Source organism: Triturus cristatus, chromosome 6 (genome assembly GCF_964204655.1).
Source record: "Triturus cristatus chromosome 6, aTriCri1.1, whole genome shotgun sequence".
Lineage (NCBI taxonomy): Eukaryota > Metazoa > Chordata > Amphibia > Caudata > Salamandridae > Triturus > Triturus cristatus.
Genome location: NC_140589.1, coordinates 1,440,750,137 through 1,440,774,438, shown reverse-complemented (window position 1 = coordinate 1,440,774,438; position 24,302 = coordinate 1,440,750,137). Strand labels below are relative to the sequence as shown.

Sequence of the window (24,302 nt, the reverse complement as noted above, 5' to 3'; positions counted from 1 at the left end):
CTCTGCAGCTCACAGTCACAAAGGTGTGTGTCATGGCTGCTCTACTGAACCTCATAATTTACGGTGGTTTATTAGGGCCTCATTCCATACTCCATCTTCCAGCTCCACTAGATCTTCCAGCTCCCCTATATCTTTCTGCATATTGATCAAGAGGGTGGCATATGTATGGGCACCGCTTTTTGTCATGTAAGTTCCATTAGCTCAATTTCTAGCAGTGACTCTTTCATGTCCTCAAGTTACTCCAACGTGTCGAGCGTAAGGCTTTTCTCACTGGCATATATTTAATGCCCAAGAGTCATCCATCAAGTACTTGGCTTTAAGTTGAATAAGGCCCGATGTACGACCATTTCATTTTGCGAGTCTCAAATTGCGATCTTTCGCAACTCGTACTTAGGGAACTCGCAAAATGAAATGTTCTTATGTCTTTCAGACACAGTTAGCGAATCTCAATGGGGTTGCAATTGACCTGCCTCATCAATATTCATGAGGCTGGTCGCAATTTGAGACCCTTTGGGTATGGCCTGTAATCACAGTGATGGTGCCATGCTGGGGTCAGCAGATCACCAGTTCTGTGATTGCCTTTTAAATAAAGCATTTTGTTTTTAAAAAATGCAGCCCGTTTTCATTAAAGGAAAAAAGAAAAAATGAAACGTTTCCTTTTCATTTTTTAAGAATAGGCAGTGGTCTGTGTGACCACTGCCTGGTCTTACAAAAATGTTGGCGCCCAAATTCACAAAGGGGAAGGGGTTCCTCAGGGACCACTCCCTGTTTGCAAATGGGTTACCACCTCCTTCACTGAGTCGATAAAATCTGAATGTTTTGCGACCACATTCCGGTCGCAAAACATTTATACATGTCCCTGCAACTCTCTATTAGGAAGTGATGCCCTTGAAACACCTCTTCCTAATACGACTCGCAAATCCTATTTTGAAGATTGGTAATAGGTTACTGACTCGCAAAATAGGGTTAGTACATTGCAAGCATCTCTTTAGCGGTCACAAACAGTGCAATTCTCGGTTTGCTACTGCTAAAATGGTCGTGCATCAAGGGGATCTTTTCACTTCCTGACCATATCTCTCCCAAGGTAGATGTGCCTTCTGTGTACACATCTCTTGAACCCCTCTAGGCCATTTAATTTTGTAACTAGTTGACAACCTATAGTAGTGTCCTGGGGGTTAGTCTCTTCCAATCCTGCCTCTTGCAACCATGTTCTTTAATTTGTGTAGCTGGTGGTAAGCCTTGTTCTTGCATTCTTCTATATAATTTGTATGTATAGCTATTCCTGCCAAAGGTGAGTGTCGATTCTTAGAGCAGGTTCTGTTTAGGGGTCCAAGGACCATTCTTTTATCATCACTAACAGGCTGCTTCTTGGCATTTTCTCATGTCAGGCAATGCTATGTGTGAGAAAGTGCCTCTTTTTGCAAGGTTAGCGCCCCACTTTTTGCCTGGTTTTGATGTGGTTTTAATTGTAGTGCACAGGGTCTCTGCCAATCAGGTCCCTTCTGCCAGTGCTTATTCCCTAAAAACAAATGACCAATTGGTACTTTTCCCCCTATAAGTCCCTAGTAGATGGGACCCTGAGTACCTAGGGCCTTGGAAATGAACAGAGTCTCCTGGGACCCTGCCCCTGCCCCCCCCCCCCCCCCCCCCCCCTCAGTGGGACCATGCCACTGCCACTGCCCTTGCAGTTTGCATGCCCCTGAGAGGAAGCAAATGACGGTCTACATGGCACCCTGCCGGGGTGTCATGTCAACCAGCACTGTCAGAAGGCATAGGTAAGTCACCCACTTAGCCGGCCTCACAGCCTAAGGCAGGGTGCACTGTACCACAAGTAAGGGCATATCTGCAGGAGCAGATATGCCCCTACAATATTGGGGTAAATTCCTTAATATTGTAAGAACCAGGGAAACCATAGAGCGTACATGGGCTGGAAACTCGACAACTAGAGGACCACAGCACCATGATGGCTTAAATGAACACAGGAGTGTTTGGTACCAAACTACTCCCTCAATAAATCCACACTGATGCCAGTGTGGAATTTATTGTCCCATGTACCCAGAGGGCACCTTGGAGGTGTCCCCTGAAAACCTACCAACACTGGTGTGGTCTCTGGCTGGCAGCAGGTAGCCAACCACCACAAGACATGTTTCAGAACCCCTGGGCAGAGAACCCCTGCTCTCTGGTACCAGAAACAATGCACATACTGGGCAGAGGTGTCACATCTCCTCCCCCAGGATGGGCCAGTGCTCAAAGAAGGAAGCTTCAAAGGCCTGCCGCCTTCGTAATGTGACCCCCACCCTCTGCTGCTAGCAGCAGATAGCAGCCCCTGGCTTACACCCCCACTTTGGGTGGGGAAACTGGTGGAAAAACTTAGACGAATAGGAGGTATCCCCACCTCTGTCAACTCCATCCCTAAGGTGGGGGAGGCGAGGTGAAGCCCATCTTTCAGTCCTCGCTATCTTGAAGATAGGGGGGCCCCTCTCACAGAAGGGTGGCTTAATGGAGGGTGGAGTCACCCCAGGTAAGGTGCACATTGGTCCTACCTGCTACTCCCCTAGAACGCCCCGAAATTTAGTATTTAGGTGGCTCCCCCAGACCCAGAAACTGGATCTGTGATGGCCTACGAAGAAAGAAGACACCCCTACAGCAGAAGCCTAAAAACAACAACAGCCTTGGTCCCAGCCCTACTGCCTGTCTCCAGCTTCGACGAAAGTATGACCTGTCTTGAAGTCTGCGACTTCTGAAATCCCTGGGAGGACTGTTGCCTTCAACAAAGACAACAATTTCCTGTGGACAGTGGACCTGTCCAGAAGAAAACAACAACAAAGACTCTGGATTCAGGCAGATTCACGACTTGTGCCCACTCTGCACCCAATGCCCACGGCCCGAGTCGGACTGGTCCAACTGCCCAGTGAAGTCTCCCCAGCAACCTGGACTTCGAATCCAGCATTGGCCAACCTCTTATGACCCCCACGACAGCACCTGCAGAATGAATCTGAAGAGTCCTCCCCAACGCAGCCAGCTGAAGACTGGAACTGAAAGTTGTGTACTTACCTGATTAACTGCAAAATTGTTTCAACCATAGGGTAACATTGAACTGTGCTGAAAAGTTTCTAAGTGCCAATTTTTCAAAGTGAAAAGTATTTTTAATAAAAAATTAAAATCGTACTTACCTTCTTATACTCCTCTGTGTAAGAAATAAGGCTGCTCGCCCACACTACCACTAATAGAGCACTTTGGGTTTTACATTGAGGCTTGTACACTTTTGGGTAACCCCTGACTCTGTGCACAGTATTACCACCTAGTGCCAATATCATATACAGAGCCAGCATCCTACACTATGCCACCCTAATATGTGCTCTTCTGCAGGGTAGCTATCGCTATTCGGCTGGGTTTTTTAATTCATAAATGCCTTAGTGATTTATCTATTCTTTGAAAGAATCTATTTGGAATTTCGCATAGTACGTTCTGTAGAACATACAGGAATTTCTACAGTATGATCAGTGCTGCCTGTCCCAACAGGAAATGGGGCTGCCCCTCCAGCACGAGAACATGGTGAACGTTTCCAAAAGCGAAGTCATTTATCCATATAGGTAATAGCTGCTTTAGAGGTCATGTAGATTGCCTCACTGAGAAACACATTCTTCAAGAAGCCATGGAAGAAATTCAAATTCCAAGATGGCCAGCACAAGACACAGTCAAATAAGCACAGCACTACCTTCAGTGACGATGAATTGGAGGTGCTCCAGGCAAAATGACTTCTCTCTCTCTCTCGCTCTCTCCAATATCATTACTTAATTCCTACTTTGTTCACTGTGAGCAAGCCCAAGCTGAGATCAAAGCTCACCAAACTTCTGGCCAAATCATATTAATCAATCCTTCTCCATCATGGACTGTAAACCAGTACACAGATGAAACATATGCATTTAATTATGCTTTTTTAACTGCGCGGAAACAAATGATGTGAAAATTAAACACATGGCAATGCACCTACGACAGCCATCAACTAGTAAGGGCAATTCATCCTCAGATACAATCAACATAATAGTGATAAATGCTAAATCTCTAGCACAACCAATGCATCCCCAAAAGCAAATCAACAGGATAGTGGTAAACTCCTCTGGAAGCACCAAGTTACACCAGTCCAGCTCCTGCAACAAGCTTCGGGATGCAAGGCCTTTCCTAGGTCAACATTGTCCAGCAAGGTCCCATAACAGGATGCACATGTTATTGCACAGGACACTCACAATGCCAGGCACCTGCACATTTTGATAACTTCTTGCTACAAATCCTCGCGACACAGCACAAGGAATACTGTTGCAATGTTAAAATTCTTAACTGTGTCCAAGTTGGAGGACTGGGTACCAGGGCAGACGTCTCCATAAATTGTCAGGTGGCATAAAATCTGTCAGAATTAACAATACTAATGTCGCTTGAAAAACCAAGATGTACAGGGAATCCCACCCAAGTCAAAGGAACAGATTCAGAAAGCCAGTTGACTGGTTTAAAAAAGTATTTATATCTGGGTTAAGAGGGCCACTGGTGTTCAGGGTCTGGAACACTGAACAGAGGCCAGGAGAGTCTACTAGCTATCTCAATTAACTCTTCAATCAACCTTTTTACTGAGGCTACTGGCACTGGATTTGCATGATTAGCCAAAGTGCTTTCCCCATGGGTACAAAACTCACCAGAGTTGTATTTCTAACAATCCAAATGTGAACTCAAACCATGCCAATTCTTTGAACTATGCGGGCTACAGAAGTGGTCCAGACGTACGGGAATTGGGATGATTAATTTTAGGCTAAGGCATATCAATCTAAGCATAAGGGCTGCAGTAAAAATGCTATTTCCCTCTGAGGCTGGAAATGGAGCGATGTAAGCTCCAACAAGACAGGTCAGCACAATGCAGGCACAACACACTCATGGTTCTGGACAGTTATTTGGAAGACTTCAGCCCCCTTGATGTTGCACACATCCTTGGGCCAACCCTAGCTTGCTGGGCTACAATGTTCTTGTGACTCCCAGGGGTCTCGTTTCCTTGAGCAAATGTCCAAGCAAGTTTCAGTCCATCTTAACTGTTCATTGTTATTGACCAAGAACATGCTCCTCAATATAACAGACAGTTCAGTTTACTTTTCAGGGCAGGTCGCAAAAGCAAGGTTTGATTGGATCCTAAGCTTAGTCTTTGACTTGAGGAGAAACACCAACATGCAGATTCTTACTCCCTGGTAATATCCTCTTTTTTTCAGACATTCCTCTTAAGTTGATATAAAGGACCCTCAAGAGGGTCAGCAATGTCCTACACTGGAGGCACTGGGAGGAACCTAGAACCATTAGTCAAGGACTGTTGATAGCACGCCATACTCTAGGCCAGTTCTCTTCATGACTAGGCAATGCTCTTCAAAATACTGGGGCCATGGCACCCACACTGGAAACATTGAAGCTTCACTGGGAGGGGGACTTGGAATGTCCTGTCACAGACTCCGAGTGGGCGGTGGCGGAGCCAGGGCCGGCTTTAGTGCTGGTGGCGCCCTGTGCGACAATGTTTGTTGGCGCTTCCACCCCCCAAGACCTCCTCCACCACGGATTCTCTCGCTAGCACCCTTTAACAGTGACCAAGTCTCCATAACCACACCCTCTCAGATGCATTGAATTAGTTATACAGCACCACTTATACCAGTGTAGGGTGTCGGAGCACTTTGCATCACACACACATTACACAGAGACAATCAATCATACGTGTGTAAATCAGTGTATAGGAAATGTTACATAAGCCAAAGGACTGAAAGTGTAGGAGTCACAAGTCTTCCATACTGGTAGGCAGTATAGTTTAAGAGTGCTTGGTGTGGAGAAGCACAAACTCAGAGTCGAAAAAGAAACCGCATAGTTGGGAGTTTTCTTTAAAAATAAGAATCGATTTCTAGCCAAATTAACCCTTTTTGCAACACTAATCAATGCTCTAATAATGTATACTTTGCAGTGTGTATGCAGTTCTAGGATGAAAGTTAATAGCTCACTATCCTATATTAGGACTTCAAGTTATAAATTGCAAGTAGCAAAAGGATGTAACCTGCTGATCTGTTCAGATCATACGCACTCTGTAATCTACTTGGTACACGTTCTTTGCAGCAGGCATATTAACCCTCTGCACTAACTTCACCTAAAAGTCAAAACCTCAACTATACAAAATGCTGATCTCTGTCCAGGAAGATAATTAATCACACGAGTTATCTTGACATTTATGTGAGGCCTGGTAATTGTCGGGGGAAAGAAATGCTGCAGCAGGTGCTTCAAAAGCATAATAAACTTTCAAACACGGCGCCCCCAGGAAGCCACCACCCGGTGCGGTGGCACCGGTCGCACCGCCCTAAAGCCGGCACTGGGCGGAGCCCAACACGAATACCTCGCAATCAGCGCTTCCGCCAGATTCAATTTTTTATCTTGCACAGATTGTACCTTATCCCAGCTAAAACTAATGAGTATTTCTGTCTCACAGACACTGCCTGTCCTCGGTGTCAATTGGTTGACATGGACCTCTTACGTATGATGTGGCACAGCCCCACTCTCAACAGGTACTGTAGTACAATTGCAGACGTCCTTGCCCGCTGCATGGAGCGCTACATTCCCTTTCATTGGGAAACCTTATATTTTGCATCTCTTTAGAGGAGGTAAAAGACATAAGGTTACATCTCTCTGTCTGGATCTGGGCATGGCAACTGCTAAGCAGCTGATCACCAGGAGATGGAACTTTTCTGTGCCCCCTCACGCTATAGCGTGGATGGGCGTCCGCAGGGGAGGGCAAGGGGGGGCACTTGCCCCCCCCTGGATCGCCGGTGCGGGCCCAGTCATGGTCGGCGCTAGGCATGAGCAGTGTGGGCAGCTGGGCCTCGCGGCTGTCTAACTAGGATGGCCCCCCCCACGAGTCCATTATGCTTTTGAAATGGTGTACAAGTTACAGGTGGGCAACCCCCCCTCCCTTTGGGTTCGCCGATTTGGTGAACTGTGAAAGACATAAGGCTGGGTGGGGGGATGAGGGGGGGGGGCCCTCTCCTGGGCCGGGCTGCCATGGTTTGAAACGGCATCATGACACCGCATCCCTTTGAGGTGCTGCAGACTGGGCAGGGTTTGTGGCCATGATTAGCTTTCCCTGCATCTCATTCTCTGAGCTTAATCGCTGCATCTGCATGATAACACAGCGTTAGGCAGACACTTGAACTGGTGTGAGGTGTGAAGTGAGCCCTTCCCCTGCATGAATGAAACGCAGAGCATCCTGCAGGGCTCACAACAAAAAAACAGAGCAACCTCACATCACGATGGGCGCTGCTCACTTCCAAAGAAGGGAAAGGGAGAAGAGCAGAAAACGGAGAGAGAGGTGGTTATTATTATTTATTTTTTACAATTCTGTTTTGTTTACTCTAGCATCTTTTGTCGTCTGGGGGTGGATTCTGGAACCCTGCCCTGGTTGGGCCCCCTTACCCAAAAGTGAAAGATGCGAATTAGTTTCTTAACCTCTCAAGGGCCTCATTATAGTAAGGAGGCGTCTAATAAAACCAAAGGCAGGCAGGAGGAACTTCAAGCAGAGAGACAAGCTTGCATTTCCTCTTATGTTATTTTAACAGCGGTGTGATTTTACTTGGGTTTCTCTGTTCTGTGCAGCAGGGCCTGTGTCTGATTTTCCCTAGGAGCAGCAATACTTATGGTAGATGAATGTGCCAGACAACGTTGGACGGATCTGGTCATTACTCGTCCTTACGCCACAGGTCATGGCAATTCTAAAGGCATCATTCACACACCAAAGCCTGATGGCACGTCTCTGGCCACACAATGGACGATTACCGATTTAATTTTTTGGTTGTGTTCGAAGCTCACAGACACAGAATGTAACCATTTTTGCTGCTGTGGGGAGCAGGCAAAAAGAAATAAATCTAGGTGTTCCCTTCCGACTCAGAAAACAGATTAACTCCTATGATTGACAACATTAAATATTTGAAGAGAGAAACAACACCATGATCGTCAGCCACAACCAAAGTAGAGCTGCAGTTACAATATCTGAAGGTGCTTATGAACCAACAGCCCATACAAGTGGTGGTAGTGGCCGACTGGCCACTAACAAACGTTTGGGGACGGGGACATTTTTTCTTTTCTTACAAATTATTCTCTGAACTGGATATAATGTTCCCCTTTAATACACCTCTACGCGGGGGGATTCGGTTCAAATTAGAACATTTCCTCACTTCGCAGTCACAGAAAGGAAACTAAAACAGAGGTCATCATGTTAAAATAATTACAGCAGTTTGCCAGAAACGGGTGCCTGATATTTAACAGTCTGTGTCGGAAAACATACTAAATGATGACAAACGAAAAACATATGAAGGGGTTCTATTGTTAATTTTCCTACTAAAACCTTTCAAGTTTTATGGGATTGGTTAATCAATTCCTGCATCCACAGTTCCAGCACACTGACTGTTCCCACGTTTGTTTCTCAATATGTAAGAACCTACACTCCTTCTAGGACAGGTGCTTAATTTGTAAGTAGAAGCCCCGGGGCTCTCAGTTTTGCTCAGAAGGAGCTGCTGTATGTCAGCACGCTGAAAGCCATGGCTGCATAGTCTTGATTCCGCCACCTGTTTCCTTGTTCCACATACTCCTGTCCCGTTCTTTCACTCTTGCATGTTCTTTCTTTGAACCTTCGTCACTTTTTCCGGCCTTTTTCTTCCTCCTTTGCTCCTTGTGTGTTTTCCACTCTCTTGCTTTGGATAAAAGTCTGACAAAGAAATATAAGTACTGGTCCCCAAAAATGAGTGCCAGTGCGCACCCCCTCACCCACTGGCACAAATGAAACACGGTCTAGCCCATGTATAAATGAATTCCATTCGTCGACCTTGGTTCTGAGGTTTCTACAAGGTCTCCCTCTTCATCTCACATCTATTCTTTCACACTTGCTCTTAAGACTCATTTTAACTCTGCTTTTCGGACAAATCTTTGGATAATTTATCTGATAACTTCGTAACACAAGGGTCCCCTTACTGCCAGCAGGCCTCCAGATAATAGTGCGATCTATAAAGGTTTTAATAACATAATGTAATATAACAAAACATTTTGGCAAGGGAAACAGGCTCTGACAACTTCCCCACTGCAGAACGAAATAAGTAAAGGATGGAAGCCACCAATTAACTCAACCTTGTCTACCAGGGGGAAGCCAGTAGTGATCCATAGCAGCAGGCCGGTGAATACGGAGGCCACAAGGGTACGCAGTGACACAGCGATACATAGGAGAGTCCTTCAGACTAACAGGCCATGGAGACCCATGAAGAAGGAATGAAGCCTCCCAGACTATCTCAACTTATGGGTGGAAAGTTACTTTTAATTGCCCTCCATCGATTTCCCAGGTCCCCTCAGATACATTTCATGGCAGTGAACAGGTTCTTTTCAAATGACATACAGGCCACTCAACTGATCTGGGTATATAAAAATCTTGAATAGGAGAGCATATGACTTCTGTGTCTAAATGCCTAGTGCAAGATGTTACAAACTGCTGTATGTTGTGCAAAAGTGTCCCCTCTGGAAACCCTGTAGACCCAGTTAAAGTAAGCCACTAGAATATCCATTGCAGAAAGGTACAGTCAAGGAAGAGCTACCAACCAATCTCAAGCCTGTATACCTCTCAGGAGGCGCCCATAATAGGGAACTTTCATCCCGTGCACCAAAATCGCATTCTGTACCATACCCCTGACTGTGTGAACTGGTCGCTCATGTGGGCATGACAAGTTGTCTACTTCAAAGAACAACAAGCTTTGGCATAGCCAATAGGGCTCGCCTTATGGGCCTTATAAGTGTTTAGCCATGCAACAGTTGATGTTGTTGCTCCAAGGATATTATGCTGCATAACTACATACTTTTAAGGTCCCAAAGTCGAGAACTGTTGGCTATGCCAATGCTTGTTATTAAGTGACCTCAAAACACGATTTCTTCCCTAGAATGGTCAAGGCCCCTGAATAACGTAAAATAGGGCTAAGCTCATCCTCCATTTTCTTGCCCCCCTACTCCTAGCTGAATGTAACTCTCAAGTCTGTGGAGGGTTAGCTGGGACAATCAAGAGAGGGAAAAGCACAAACTTCTTTTGAAAAGGTATAAGGCAGAGGTAATTAAAGAAAAGCAGGAGTACTTTTCCAAGTTAACTACCGCCCTATCCTCTCCCAAAGATCTTTTTAGAATTGTTGACTCTTTGTGTACCTTGCAAATGCCCGCCCCTATTGTCAGCTCCCAAGATCTCTGTGATAGGATTGCCCAGTTTTTCCACTCTAAAATAGCCGACATTTATTCTGCCCTTGAACTACAAAGGGCCTCTATGCCTTCCCCTCCCACTTCTGTCACATCCCCCCCAGCAAATGGAAACTTGACCTCCTCGGCGAGCTTGTCTAGCTTTCCCCCGCTTTCCTTATACCAACTGGACTTGCTGTTGAGTAAGACCAGGTCGGGGTCCCCTTTGGACCCATGTCCTCTCAAAGTTCTTAAGGATTGCAGGGAAACTTTATTGCCCCTGTTTTTGGATATCATGAACAGGGCAATGCAGGAGGGCATTTTTCCCACCCTGAGGAAGAGTGCTGTGGTTAAGCCTCTTCTAAAAAAGCCAACTTTGGACCCTGAAACTCTTAAGAATTTTCGACCTATTTCACTGCTCCCGGCACCGGCAAAGATGCTGGAGACTCATTTAAATGAACATCTGACGGCTTTCCTGGATACTTCGGGTCTCCTTGATCAGTCCCAGCACGGTTTTCGGAGGTTTCACAGTACGGAGTCGGCTCTCACGGTTGTGCTAAATAACATGCGCACAGAGGTTGACCAGGGCCATACTACTCTTCTAGTCCTGTTAGACCTGACAGCCGCCTTTGACACCCTATCCCCCTCGATCCTAACATCTCGTCTTAGGGAGATAGGGGTGGAAGGTTCGGCTTTGAGCCTTCTGGCCTCTTTCCTTGATCAGAGGGAACAGAGGGTCAAACTGGGCGAGTATCTATCTCCATCCCTGCCTGTACAATGTGGGGTCCCACAGGGGTCGGCTCTTAGTCCGACCCTCTTCAATATCTATGTGGCCCCACTTGCCAGGTTAATAAGATCTTACGGGATGGAGGTGGTTTCTTACGCTGATGACACCCAGATCATGGTGTCCCTCTCACACTCGGGCAATTCCTCTGCTCTCAGCTTTAGGAATTGCATGGAGGCAGTTTCTCAGTGGATGATCTATAACTCACTGAAGCTGAATGGGGAAAAAAACGAGGTTCTTGTCTTTGGTGGAAAGAGGGACATCTGGTCCTCTGAGTGGTGGCCTCCTACTCTGGGAGTGTGTCCTATTCCCACGGACTTAGCTCGTAATCTAGGAGTTCTGATTGACCCCTTTCTTTCTATGGCTCAGCAGGTAAATAGGACGGTTGCCACCTGTTGGGGCATCATTAATATTCTTAGGAAAATAAAACACTACCTAGCTCCACAGGCTCGCAAACAAATTGTGGTCGCATTGGTTGCCTCTCGGCTCGATTACTGCAATGCCCTTTATTCTGGTATAGATAAAGGTCTTGTGCAACGTTTGCAAACCGCCCAGAATGCGGCAGCTAAATTCGTGCTTGATGCCCCGAGGCTTTTCTCGGCTACAGCTGCTAGGAAGAGTCTGCATTGGCTTCCGATTTATGCCAGGATTACTTTTAAGATTACTTTTAAGACCCTCTGCCTGACTTACGGGGCGTTATCTGGCTTTGGAGCTGGGGGGGTTAAGGACCTGCTGGTACCATATGCCCCTTGTAGAGATCTCCGCTCTTCGAGAAAGAGCTTGTTATCAGTGCCTCGATTCAGGAGAGTCAAGTGGGGAGGAAGGGCTTTCTCCTCTTTAGCCCACAAGTTGTGGAACGCCCTTCCTAATGAAATTAAAACTGTTTATTCCAAGAGACCTGGAGTTTAGAACCTTCACACCGGGTAGGTTATGTCACCTATTTTGTCCCTGCAGTTCTTGCTAGAAATGGGATAGGCCGTCCCTCTGGAGGCCTACTCATTTGGATAAGTATTGCTCTAAATCTTCGTATAGATGCAAAACAAATTAATTGTCCAGACATCCTAGGAATCTCCCTGAGAGGTCCCCAAGGGGGATTTATTCTTGATGTATTTAATGTATATGCCAGAGGTGCTAAGTGTGGCTCTACGTCTCAGACAGTTTCCATTCTTGACACGATATTGAGAGAAAATACAGTCCAAGCCAAAGTTCTGGTCGCGGGCGACTTTAATTGTACCTACGAGCCCCTAATTCAGGATGACGCTTCTGACCTGGCTGAGGATGACGAAAGATGGGGCATCCCGTCTTTGGCCATCCCCCCGGTTAAAAGATGGTCTGCAACTGCGATCCAGTTGAATGCTCTAACGCTGGAGTTCGGCTTGAGAGCTGCCAATGGCCGCACACGCTCAGATCCTATGGGCGCGGCCACTTTTAACAGACCTAACTGCACCTCAAGGATCGACTATATCATGTTAGATCACTTTCTCTGGGGTTTTGTCCAGGATATGGTTGTTTTGTCCACCGTTGAAAGCGACCATAATTCACTTTCCTTGTCCCTTAGGAATCCCTGGCCCAACGATAGGATCAAAACATCTCCTAAGGCAGCTAACAAAATCTTTGTCTCCTCTTGTGGGAGACGTCTGAAGTGGAGTTTGGTCTCCAAGGATGAAACCAAACTCAACACTATACACACATTGCTTATTGCCTCACAAATGGAGTTGGACAACAGTGACCCGGCCTTCTCGACCCCTGGCCGGGTCACTTCCATCTTTGAGGAAACCCTTAGGTCTATTGGGGATGTGTTTTCTAAAGAGGAACATCTGGTCAAGAACAAGGTCACTAGGAACCCTAGGGGGAAACATGACTGGTATACATCTGCCTGTAGACATGCAAAATCACTCTTGATTAAGGCCATCAAAAGCAAAAATCAAGGAGCAATTCAGGGAGCTAGGACATCATATAAGAAAACCCTCGCAAGCGCTAGAAAGGAGTGGGAGCTTGAATACTGGTGCTCCTTAAAAGAGGCCAGCTTGGGGAAAGATTCAAGGCGTTTTTGGGATGCAATTAGAGCTAAAACAAGACCCGACAGCGAACTCATCACATGCAATATCACAAGTCAAGCTTGGGTCGATCATTTTACTAAATTGTATGCTAGCCACACTGGGGACATTCTTGAAGCTTCCCCCATAGCCACCTCTAATGATGATGTGGTGCGGGGGGTGGCGTCAGCAACTCCCGACCTCCCAATAAGAAGCGTAGACTATGAAATCGACACGTTAGGCACAATCACGACACTCAATGACTGGGGGGTAAATTCGGCAGATTCTGCTTTTACGATCAAAGAAGTCGAGTATGCAATTGGCAACATTAGGCCCCAAAAAGCAGCCGGCTTAGACGGTATCCCCGGGGATCTGCTGCGTTTGGATATTCCGAATTGGGGCAAATTTATTTGCTGTTTGATCAATGCCATTAGTAGGGGAGCTCCTATTCCGGAATCGTGGAAAGGGGCGGAGGTCGTCCCTATTTTTAAAAAGGGGGCCAGGGACGACCCGTCTAACTATAGACCTATAAGCCTGCTGGATATAACCCAAAAGGTAGTCGGGAAGGTGTTGTTGGTCAGATTATCACAATGGATTGACGAAACCAATATCCTTTCCGACTACCAGGCAGGATTTAGAACAGGCACTGGTACTATTGAACAGACATTTAGATTGCTACTAGTGTATTGGAAGGTGGTGGTCCTAGGCAAGGGCAGTCTTTATCTCGCATTTATCGATTTAAAGACTGCCTTTGATTTGGTACCCAGGGAGACCCTCTGGAGAGTTCTTGCTGACATGGGGGTGCCCCACTACTTACTCTTGTTAATTGCAAGGTTGCATGAAAACAACTTTGCCCAGATTAGATGGGGCAGGGATGGAGAGAGAACTAGTAGAATCCCGGTAGAGAGAGGGGTCCGCCAGGGATGTGTTCTAGCCCCCACCCTTTTTTCTTTATATGTGAACGGTGTGGTTGAGCATCTGCTGAACGATCCTTCAGATGAACCATCCCTGGCAGGGGAACGTATCCCTACCCTCCTCTTCGCGGACGACACTCTTTTACTCTCCAAATCCCCTATGGGCCTCCAAAAACTATTAAATAACTTCCAACTCTTTTGCGCTAAACGGGGCCTGGTAATCAACACTGACAAAACGAAATATCTTGTGATGAACCCCCCCAAAAAACTTGTGCGCCCTTTGAAATTAAATGCCGTACCTTTGGGGAGGGTGGATGTGTTTGATTACCTAGGGATTCGCTTATCTCATAATATGCAATGGGCCCCCCACTTATGCAAGATGTTGCTAGCCCACAAGAGAGTAACAGGGGCCCTACTGAAGGAACAGCGCTCCTGTGCTATTAGACCTATAGCCCCTGTTATGGAAATTTATGCAGCAAGGGCAGTCAGCTCTGCTCTTTACGGGGCTGAGCTGTGGGGTTCATGCAATACTAGTGAGTTGTCAAGAGCTGAGAGAAAGTTTTGTAGGGCCATCATGTCACTCCCTCAAGGTACTCCAACGACCCCACTGATGCTCGACCTAGGTTGTCGTCCGATTGATGACCTGGCGAAACTTCGCCCTCTACTGCTATGGGCCCGACTATGGCGTGTCCCGGAACTAGCTAAATATGCCAAAGGCCTTTCAGAAGTTATGTCACTCCCGGGATGGCACAAGATAAAGTGGCTGAGCGACATGAAAATCCTCTTGTGCAATCTCGGGCTAAGCGCAGCATGGGAAAACAGGTCTTCCCCCCCGAAAGCTACGCTTAAGTCTCTATATTGGAATTGGATTGCGACCCAAAGAAAAACGAACTGTACATTGGGTAGACTTACGGAGGACTTTCTGGAATTCAAGGAACAGCCGATCCGGGAACTGTACCTCGACATTATTGAGAGACCTCATGATAGATCTCTTTACTTCAAATTTAGGACCGGGACTCTCCCACTTTATGTTTTTACTTCCCGGTGGAATCCCCCTGCCCAGACCACTGAATTTTGTCCTTTTTGTATATCCAGACAAGAGTCTGTGGCCCACTTTTTATTTGAATGCCCACAGTATGTTTACCCAAGAAGAAGATGGCTCAAGCAATTGTGCCGTTCCTTAGGCACTAGGCACTACATTGAGGCGTTACGTATTTTAATGTCTGACTCCCGCCCTCTGTATGCTTGCGCCCTATCAAAATTTCTATCTTGGGCATGGCGCATTAGAAGCAAAAGGCTTAAAGAAATTGTTTAATCCGTTCTTAACATCTATTTATGATATGTCTTATTCTTATTGTAATATTTGGATTTTAACCTAAATGAATTTAAACTCTTTTTTAATTGTAAAGCTTTTATGATATGTTTTTATCGAAATAAAGCCTTTGACTGACTGACTGAAATTAAAACTCAACAATCTGTCCCTCTTTTCAGGAAGGCATTGAAGACATGGCTTTTTGTCAAGGCATATCCGTGATTTTGGTTCTGGGTCTATCTGATTTTATTTGATAGGCGCCTTGATGCCTTTGGGCTTAGTCTGCGCGTTATAAATTTTCCTTCATTCATTCAAGTCTCTCAGAACTCCATCCCACCAAACCCATGAACTCCATTCTGTCCATCCTTATTGTTTGCCTTTTGTTCTCTGCCTTTGTTCTAAAGAGGTGTGCATTGGAGGACATGTAGCCCTGACACTTCCATGTTCAATGACTTGCAGAGTACACCTAAAACCAACCATTTATCAGTCCCCTGCTTCCTTGATTCAGTTTTTCTGCACCTGACCTTTACTTCTGCACTGAAATCTCCCTCTCTTGCTTTTCCACAGACTCTAAAGAGGAGGTAGGCATTCTTCTGTCCATGTTGAAACCTGGCTTTCCCAATGAATTGTGCTGTGTGAGAATATTACAAGGAACATCTACTGCCAGTGTCTAGGAAATTGCCAATATTATCAATGCATTGTTCACAGCTGGACTTGTCCCCAAAGTTTGGAAAGCCAGTGTTGTTAGCCCTCTGCCTTCAAAAGATGGTTTGGATGTTCCAAATGTTTATAACTCTGATCTCATGGTGCTGTTACCCACTTTGGAAAAAAAGGCAAAGCAAATAATGTCTGAACAACTTCCTGACCATCTTGAAGAATTCAATCCTCTGGACACTCCTCTGTGAGTTTCTGTCCAAGTAGATAGATGGAATCAGTCATGGCTTTGGTACTTAATGAGGTGCTTCATTAATATTGTTTGATAAGATGTGGCTTAGCGAGGCTGATCCTACTAGCTCTTGAATTTGACACAATCATCCACTGTATCATCATTGAAAGGTTTGCTGATGTGGATCTCTCTAGAACCACATCAACCTGATTTAGAATTTTTTTGGTTTTTCCGGCCATTTTTAGTTTTTCCCTCTGTTTCATTGTAGTTGCCAGGTCATCTGCTGTGGCACCTCACAAGATTTTTCTATTCCCCCTATCGGTTTCTTTGTTTATTTAAGCTCTTTGTCTTATTAGATTTCTTAAAAATGTATTCAATACTTGTGCTCAATCATGTCGGAGGATGGTGATGAAGTTAAATATTTGCCCCCCCCTGGAAACATTTCTGCGGATGCCCATGAGCGTGGTGTCGCTATTTACAGACATGGGCTAAAGCAGAGAGCATTTCCCTGCACAGAGAAGATTTGCTGGGTGTAATTCTGCGCCGTTCCCAGGTGGGATTTCCAACATGGCAAAGGGGCTGTGGCGTCAGGAGAGTTAAAACAGTGCTCTAGCTGCACTAGGAGACGTGACGCGGCCGCATCAAGACGGCGGAGGCAGCGACGCGAGGGGGAGAATACCTGTTGTAGGGAAGAGGAAGCCCGGAGGACTGCAAGAAGGAGCAACGAGCCACGAAAAGCCGGCAGCGACTGTCGGGTCAAGAGGAGAGACGTCAACGCTGCAGGGAGGGGAGGAGGCTCCAGGGAGCAGGCAGGAAGGGCCGAGGAAGAGAGAACCGAGGAGTCAAGAGAACCGACGCCACAAGGCACTGCCAGACAGTCAAGCCTTCCCGGAGGAAATAAGGGTGGTGAGACTCCCTCTGCCACGACCCTGGAGGGCCGTGGCTCAAGGCAATTACCCTTCCTAAATTTCCTTACTTTGGGTAGGTGGAGGTTGGGGCACAAATAGGTTTTGTCCCACTCAATGGTGTACCGAGCATGCCGCACTGATAAAAGCACGACAGCACCGCTGGGTGACGGTGAACGGTTACTGTGTGTGCAGGAGTAAGACACAGATGCCTGACATTTTGTTATTTGATTATTTTGAGGGACGCATGTCAACCCCCTTCTGATGTGAGAAGAGGAAGCAGGAGACGACTGCCCAGGACCAAGAACCCCTGGAGAGAAGGAACAACCCAGGTGTACAGTGAGGAAACTGGTACTGCTAAGGCTGTTCATTCCCCATTTGTGTTTAGAGATATATCTCCCAGGACTGTGCCCCATCACATTGTTTTTTTGACCTATTAAACATACAGTAACACCACTCTCCGCCTGAACGTCCTATATGACCGAGTGACCACACTGGGTCTCTGCAAACTCCCACCAGCCGGGACGCAATATTAGCAGACCTGCAGCGGAACAATGGCATGGATTTGGTAGGTTCATCCATAGAGGAGGAGCCAAACATTGTGGCGACATAAATAGGGGCGCTCATCCATCCCTACAGAGTCAGGGTGAACCTTCATTAATGACTTCTTCCACAACCAGTCAGTGATTGCACATTTGGCACACGTGACAATTATCTGCTAAAAGTGGACGGTGCACATGCAAGGGGATTTTTAGCGGGTGGGGAGGGCACCCCGGTGGCATATCACTAACAGTTATCCCTATTTTTTGCTTTCTTTGTCCTCCTTTTGTTGTACCCCATTCACCCGTTCAGTGTCCGTTACATAATAACCACACACTGTATGCGTACACATGTGATGTACATGGGTGTTTACACTATTGTTGGCGCCCGTATCTCGCTATAATACACAATTGTTATTCTCGCTTCCTGTATCTGAATCACAATGTCCTACAGATTCGAATCACCCCTCACTCCTGGAGCCATTCATGGTGTTCCCCTGTATACGCCAGTGTTTTTCTTTGCTTTCTTGTGTGAAAAAACAAACAGATAAAAAAAAAAAAATACAAGCATTGGCATAGCCAATAGGTCTCGCTTTTGGGACCTTATAAGTATTTAGTTATGCAGCACAATATCCTTAGTGCAACAACAACTGTTGCATTGCTAAACACTTAAAAGGTCCCAAAGGCGAGACCTATTGGCTATGCCAATGCTGGTTACATTGTGAAGGGAAGGAAAAAAAAAAGTCCTTATGAAGTTAAAATATGAACTCCATTAGGTATTATTACTATTTAGCAGGTGATCAAACATCTCCAGAAAGAAAGCTGCACATATTACATTACGAGGAGTTTAATATGGCCACCAATGCATTTTATGCTGACTTAAGTACCAAAACCGATTTCTCAAATGACATGGTGGTCTTGTAGGATTCTTTCAGATTATCTGTCATAATCTCACTTTATCACTTCTGGTCTCTCTTTTCAGGTTCAATGTCGGCAGTTGATTTACATAATGCCACTGTATAGCTGGGTGATGGGAGATAAATTATGAACATGTGACGCTCCCTCTTCCTTTTGTGGTTTACACTGTCTGTGCACTGTTTTGTTCTTTTGAGTAGCTTCTGTTAGCCAAGATGCTAACAAATAGTATCTACCAATAACATTAAAAAGTATTTGTAAAGCAAATTTGTCTTGCCCTTTCGGCTTTGTCGATGTTTTTTTCTGATGGTGTGCAGCATTGGAAAAACGAAATGCTTCTTGCAGACACTGTACAGTATCGACACAATTAAATGCTTTGTACATCATCGGCTAAATCATAAAATGATTATGAAACACATGCAGTCATGCTGTCCATGCTGATGTAGGCATAGGCATCTGTTTCTAGATGGCAGACCCCATTTGAATACTAAACCGAAAAAAAAAATGCATTCAAAAGCGCACAAAAGCTTTTTGTGAAAATGGAGCGGTTTAGCAGTAAATGGCGGTGAAGCTGCACACAAGAGAGAGCAAGAAATCAAAGAAAAAAAAGTAGGATGAGCAGTGGAAGGATACAGGTCATCCAATAAAAAGGAATGTAAAGAAGTTATGATATTTGAGAAGAACAAACGCAAGACAGGCATTGGCAAAGCCAATAGGTCTGGTTACATTTAGGAAGATCATTATTATGGCTTTGAAAAGCTGCTGCACATAGTTATACAGTGGAATGTGATTTGTACATGTGGGCCTACAGGAGCGGATGTGTGCAGGTGCTGGGAAACCTGGGAGAGCAGTAATGCGAATGAGCTATGGAACCTTTGGAATACATTTTGGCCTATGTTATTGATAGGAGCAAAGGTGTGAACAGGTATGAGGTTTGTGCCACACTTGCAGCTGGTGTCTATTGTGAATCGTGCTTCAAATATTTGTTAATAATACATTCACAAAACTTTTAAAACGACATCCCATTCAAAAAACATTGTAAATGTACACTCAAGATTATGCAGTAACCGAAATATAATGTGCATCTGTAGAGTGCTGTGTTCACCTCCAAGGAGTTGTCTTGACAGGCAGGAGTTGTTTATTGTTACCCAACTTAATGCTTCTCATTTTATCATTATTCGAAGAATGAAAAGCGAAGTAAAACCACCTGGAGCCATGTGGTTGAATACAGATTCCTGAAGTGGATGCATTTTTTCACTGGGCCACCAGACTCCATCTGTTGTTTTACCTTAAGCTCATTGTAGAGGATTACTGTTGCCACAGCGCTGTCGAAGGCCGAGTTGTGGTCGTTGTTCAACAACAAAAAAACTTTATATAACAGGATGCAATGGTTTCAACAGTTGATTTTCTGTTTCAAAGCCTTGTGAATAATACATTCATATACATTTTGTTAGAATGTGACAGTTTTAGCCATTGTTTTAAAAATAAGTTCTTTATGGTTCAGTGCAATCCTAGCAAAATAATTTTAAATACTGACATAATGCCTAGGAAGATTTAGCCTGTACCACCTTGCCTTGTTGTGTCTGCAATTTAACAGCATCAACAAGTTCTAAAAACAAAAAAGCCATCAGCTGAAACAATGCACAGTAACCCCAGCAGCAAGTACGATGAAAACAAGAGGCCACATTTAAATCCTGAAACCACTTGAATACAAATTATTGTGCAGCCTCAATATCACAGTATAGCCACCAGATAATAAACTGCAAACCTCGAACACTGGAACTTTTAAGACAAAAAAACGCCTGCACCCATGTGGTCCAGGACCATGAAAGGACTCTCAAAAGTTCTGTCACGCTGTGCAAACGAATGTAAAAAAAAAAAAAAAAAAAAAAAAAAATAGAAATATACACACCATGTCCAAAAGTGAAGCATACATTATATTAACATTACAGTGCACATCCACTTTAAGGCTCTACTCCTTTGAAACATAAATAATCCGAAAATAAGAAAGAACATATGGATATCCGCAATTAATGAGTTATTCAAGTGAAAGACAAGGGCACTGGGGTGGCAGGACATGGAGGAAGAGAAAGATGGGTTTGAAGTGAATGGGAGATGGTTGGAGTTCTTAGAAAGGAGAAAAAGAAGTATGAGGGACAGAGTGAAACAAGCGGGCGAGAAAAGCATTGGGCGCCGAAAGTGAAAGTGATCGCGATGCACTTATCCGTGACAAAGAAGACAGATGGCGGCTGCGCGCGTTCACGCGCACATGCACGCAAGCTTGAGGCCAGCGGCTTGCAGCACTTTGAAAATCTCCTTACTAAAAGTCGAGCAACAGCACATGCGCTGTTCTAGGCTCGACCTAAAAATACAGGGACCATGGACAATCTGTTACTGTTGATGCTCAGAGGTCTTGGGCTTGTCAAATAAATCTATGCGGTCCCGTAGCCAAGGTGACATGTATAGTAGAATAGTGGGAATCAGGCCAAAAGAGAATGACAACATGAAAGGAAAGCCATCATTCTGTGCACCAATTACTTAATTCCTACTTTGTCAGTGGTATCAAGCCACACACCTTTGTAACATGCCCTCGTGTGCACATGCACTCACAGACAAACACACAAAATGGTGAGGGGGTCAAAGTGAGGCCTGAAGTTATTGGGGATGAAACCGATTTCACTAGGAAGGTCTGGTATACCTACTCTTTAACAAGGATACTAGTAAAATGTTTTGGGGACCTGAACGTAAGAACTGGCTGCCATAAGCGTCCCGCCAGTCTGGTGTGATTGTTATATTTTCTCATTTGCATGTAGCACTGCTTTATACAATCTTTCATGTAATCACCTTGTCTCTTAGTAATGCGGTTCCACTGGGGATTCCAGATTGTTGGATCCTCAGTGAAGCTTGGCTGTGGAGCTGAGAAGGTGCTTCTGGGGGTCGTTCTCCTTTACTTCAATAAACTCCCTTTTCCAAGCCTGGAGGTGTATCCTGTGATCTTAAAAGTGATGCTGCACAATTTACCCCCAACTATGAGTGGGGTATACTTTGGCTGCAAGTCATGACCAGCACAGACTGGTGCACTTCTAGGAACATCAGCAAAACACTGCATGAGAAAAAGTTGCAGAGGGACAGTATACCTTTAAGGACGATAGTCTCTAACCATCAGTGCAAGTGGTCTATCTACATCATTTTCCTTTTGTCCTGTTACTTCAACTGTTGTCCCTCTTTATTGCTCTATTTGAGCGGGCCTAAGCACAAGAGACTCCCAAAAACTGCAGATCTGGTGCTCTGTACATTAACGTTTGATGTGATAAAGATTGAGGAAAAACTCAATTGACCTTAATGCCTGTAACCTTGAGGAGTGTGCACCTCTTGACTTGTCAGCCCAGAGCCTATATAGTGGCAGCATTTCAAAGAAGCAGCATCAGGGAACAAACTTAGTGGCCTAATCAAAAAAGGACATTTTGTGTTTAATTCCTTCACTAATTGTGAATGATTGTGAACAGTATGCCAATGAAATAATGATTGTGAAGATGACTCTTAGCTGACTGCAGGTATCTTTTTAATATGGAATGGAGAGTTCACGTTGGAGGATGACTTTTGCCCAGTGGAAAACAAAAGGATGGCCACATTCCCACTTCTTCATCTTCCTGCTTCTGTGGGGTTCACCGAAAGAAAAAGTGGCAAGTAAATTATTTCTAACCCCTTCATGTGGATATTGTAGCCTCTACCCAATAATGCACGGCGAAGAGCCAGGTGGAAGCTTTTGCCCCAATGCAGGGTGCTCAGCCGTGACTGGTGGAGACTACAGAACGGGTAAGCTGCCTTCGAGAGTCTCTGCTAGCGACAGCCAGTTGACAGGGAGCTAGGCATGACCCCATCATCACTTGTTACAATGCCATTCCAGCAATACATACACAGGAACATGAAAGGAAAGACACTGGCTACATTTTGACAAGTCTGTTGCATTACTAAATGTGCAAGGTGATACCAGGGGAAGTGGGATCTACCTGAGACCCACTATTCTTTGGGGCTGAGGGATGACGGCGCCACAATGGCTCTCCATTTGGGGGAATCCCTCCCCCCTCACTTAAGGTGGTCAAGACAGACATGTGGGAAAAAATTGTACTCTGGCATTTTTCTCACAAACCTTGGTCGCTGGGTTACACTCCTCAATGACATTACCACCTAGTGGCAGGCTGCTTCCGTAATGCGGTTCATTGTCAATGGAAGGTACCTCCTCCCTGGGCTGTTCATGGATTGTGCAAATAATTTGGTGGAAATAACGGTGATAGTATAGGTACATTTAATATTTCCTACTTAGTACATCACACTTTTCTTCAAAGTTCTATCACATTACCCAACAATGTAATTGTACAAGTATTTACCTTTGTTAGCCTCACTGTTTATAATGTCAATGCATTTTTCTTCTGATCGCTCCACAGGCACCATCCAATGGTTTGATCGTCCCTGAGCTGATACGCATATGTTGGAGACCTTCTGAGGCAGCACAATCTCAGTGCCACATGCCTCAAAGTCACATTCCTCTTCATCAAACTGAAATAGGGAAAGTAAGACATTTTTAGCATGTTTTACCTTACTTCAGCATTTAGTATGTTGCACTTCATGTAACATCTAGGAAAAGTCATGTTAAAGCTAAATTGGTTTTAAGGGTTCATGTAAGAAATATTGCCATTTAAGGGTGGACTATGATTGTTACAGCACAATTAGAGGGGTAATTAGAGTCTGGATCGGGCAAAATCAGAAACCGAAGCCACAACAACAGGTCAGGCAGAGCCACACTTTTTAAAGTTTTTAACCTACGCTGCTTACCCGCACACTTTGTGCCCCCCCCACTCCCCTCCCCCCTGGTCTGCCACGGCTTGTGCCGATTGTGCGGAGGGGACAGGCACTGCCATTTTGGCCCACACGTCTCTTGACACCAGGTCAGTGCTCCACACGCTGCTGCAGTCCCGCCCACTTCCTGTACTTAAAAGGAAGTGCGCCAAGCGGATGCTCAGCGAAATCAGAAACTGAAGCCACAACAACAGGTCAGGCAGAGCTGTTTGTCTGCTGCCACACCTATTTAAGTTTTTAACCTGCGCCGCTTCCCTGCAAACTTTGTGCCCCCCCTGGTCCACCGTGGCTTGTGCCGATTGTGTGGAGGGGACAGGCACCGCCATTTCAGCCCACACTTCTCCTGACACCAGGTCAATGCTCCACACACTGCTGCAGTCCCGCCCACTTCCTGTACTTAAAAGGAAGTGCGCCGAGGTGACGCGTGCAGCAGCGCCTGACCGCTGCCAGGCGCCAGCCACCCTGCCCGTTTCACCCATTATTTTTTGTTTTCTTTCCCCGAACTACTAGCCTGTGATGGCTATTCTTCAATATACTAGTCAGGAGCTCCACTCTTTTGACAAAGTACACTCCCAGCAGGAAACAACCCCCCCCCCCCCCCCCCAGAAACTACCATGGGTCTTACAGCCCATGGGAACTCCCCAATCAGCGGGCAAGCCAAAATAGTAAATTGTAGCACCAAACACTCACAATTAAATCTCGTAATACCAAAACCTAAAACACTTGACACGCCTATACTGCAATGCTCGCACCCTCCCAAAACATGCACTTGAAATCTGGTCCCTATTGGACTCTGAGAAACCTGATTTCTTTTTCAGTAGCTCTCCCCCACGACTACCAGCTGACCAGGCTGGATAGAAAAGATAAGAGAGGTGGGTGATAGCGACTGCTTTT

General features: G+C 45.5%; 1 protein-coding gene across 1 annotated transcript in view; it reads right to left on the bottom strand.

The window, feature by feature from the left end:
* The window catches only part of IFNGR1 (interferon gamma receptor 1), a 240,652-nt gene that overhangs the window by 12,016 nt on the left and 204,334 nt on the right, over positions 1-24,302 (bottom strand). The window contains exon 5 of the mRNA XM_085612500.1: positions 22,940-23,108. Within this exon, the coding sequence (XP_085468626.1) occupies positions 22,940-23,108 (169 nt within the window). The remainder of the gene's footprint in view (positions 1-22,939; positions 23,109-24,302) is intronic.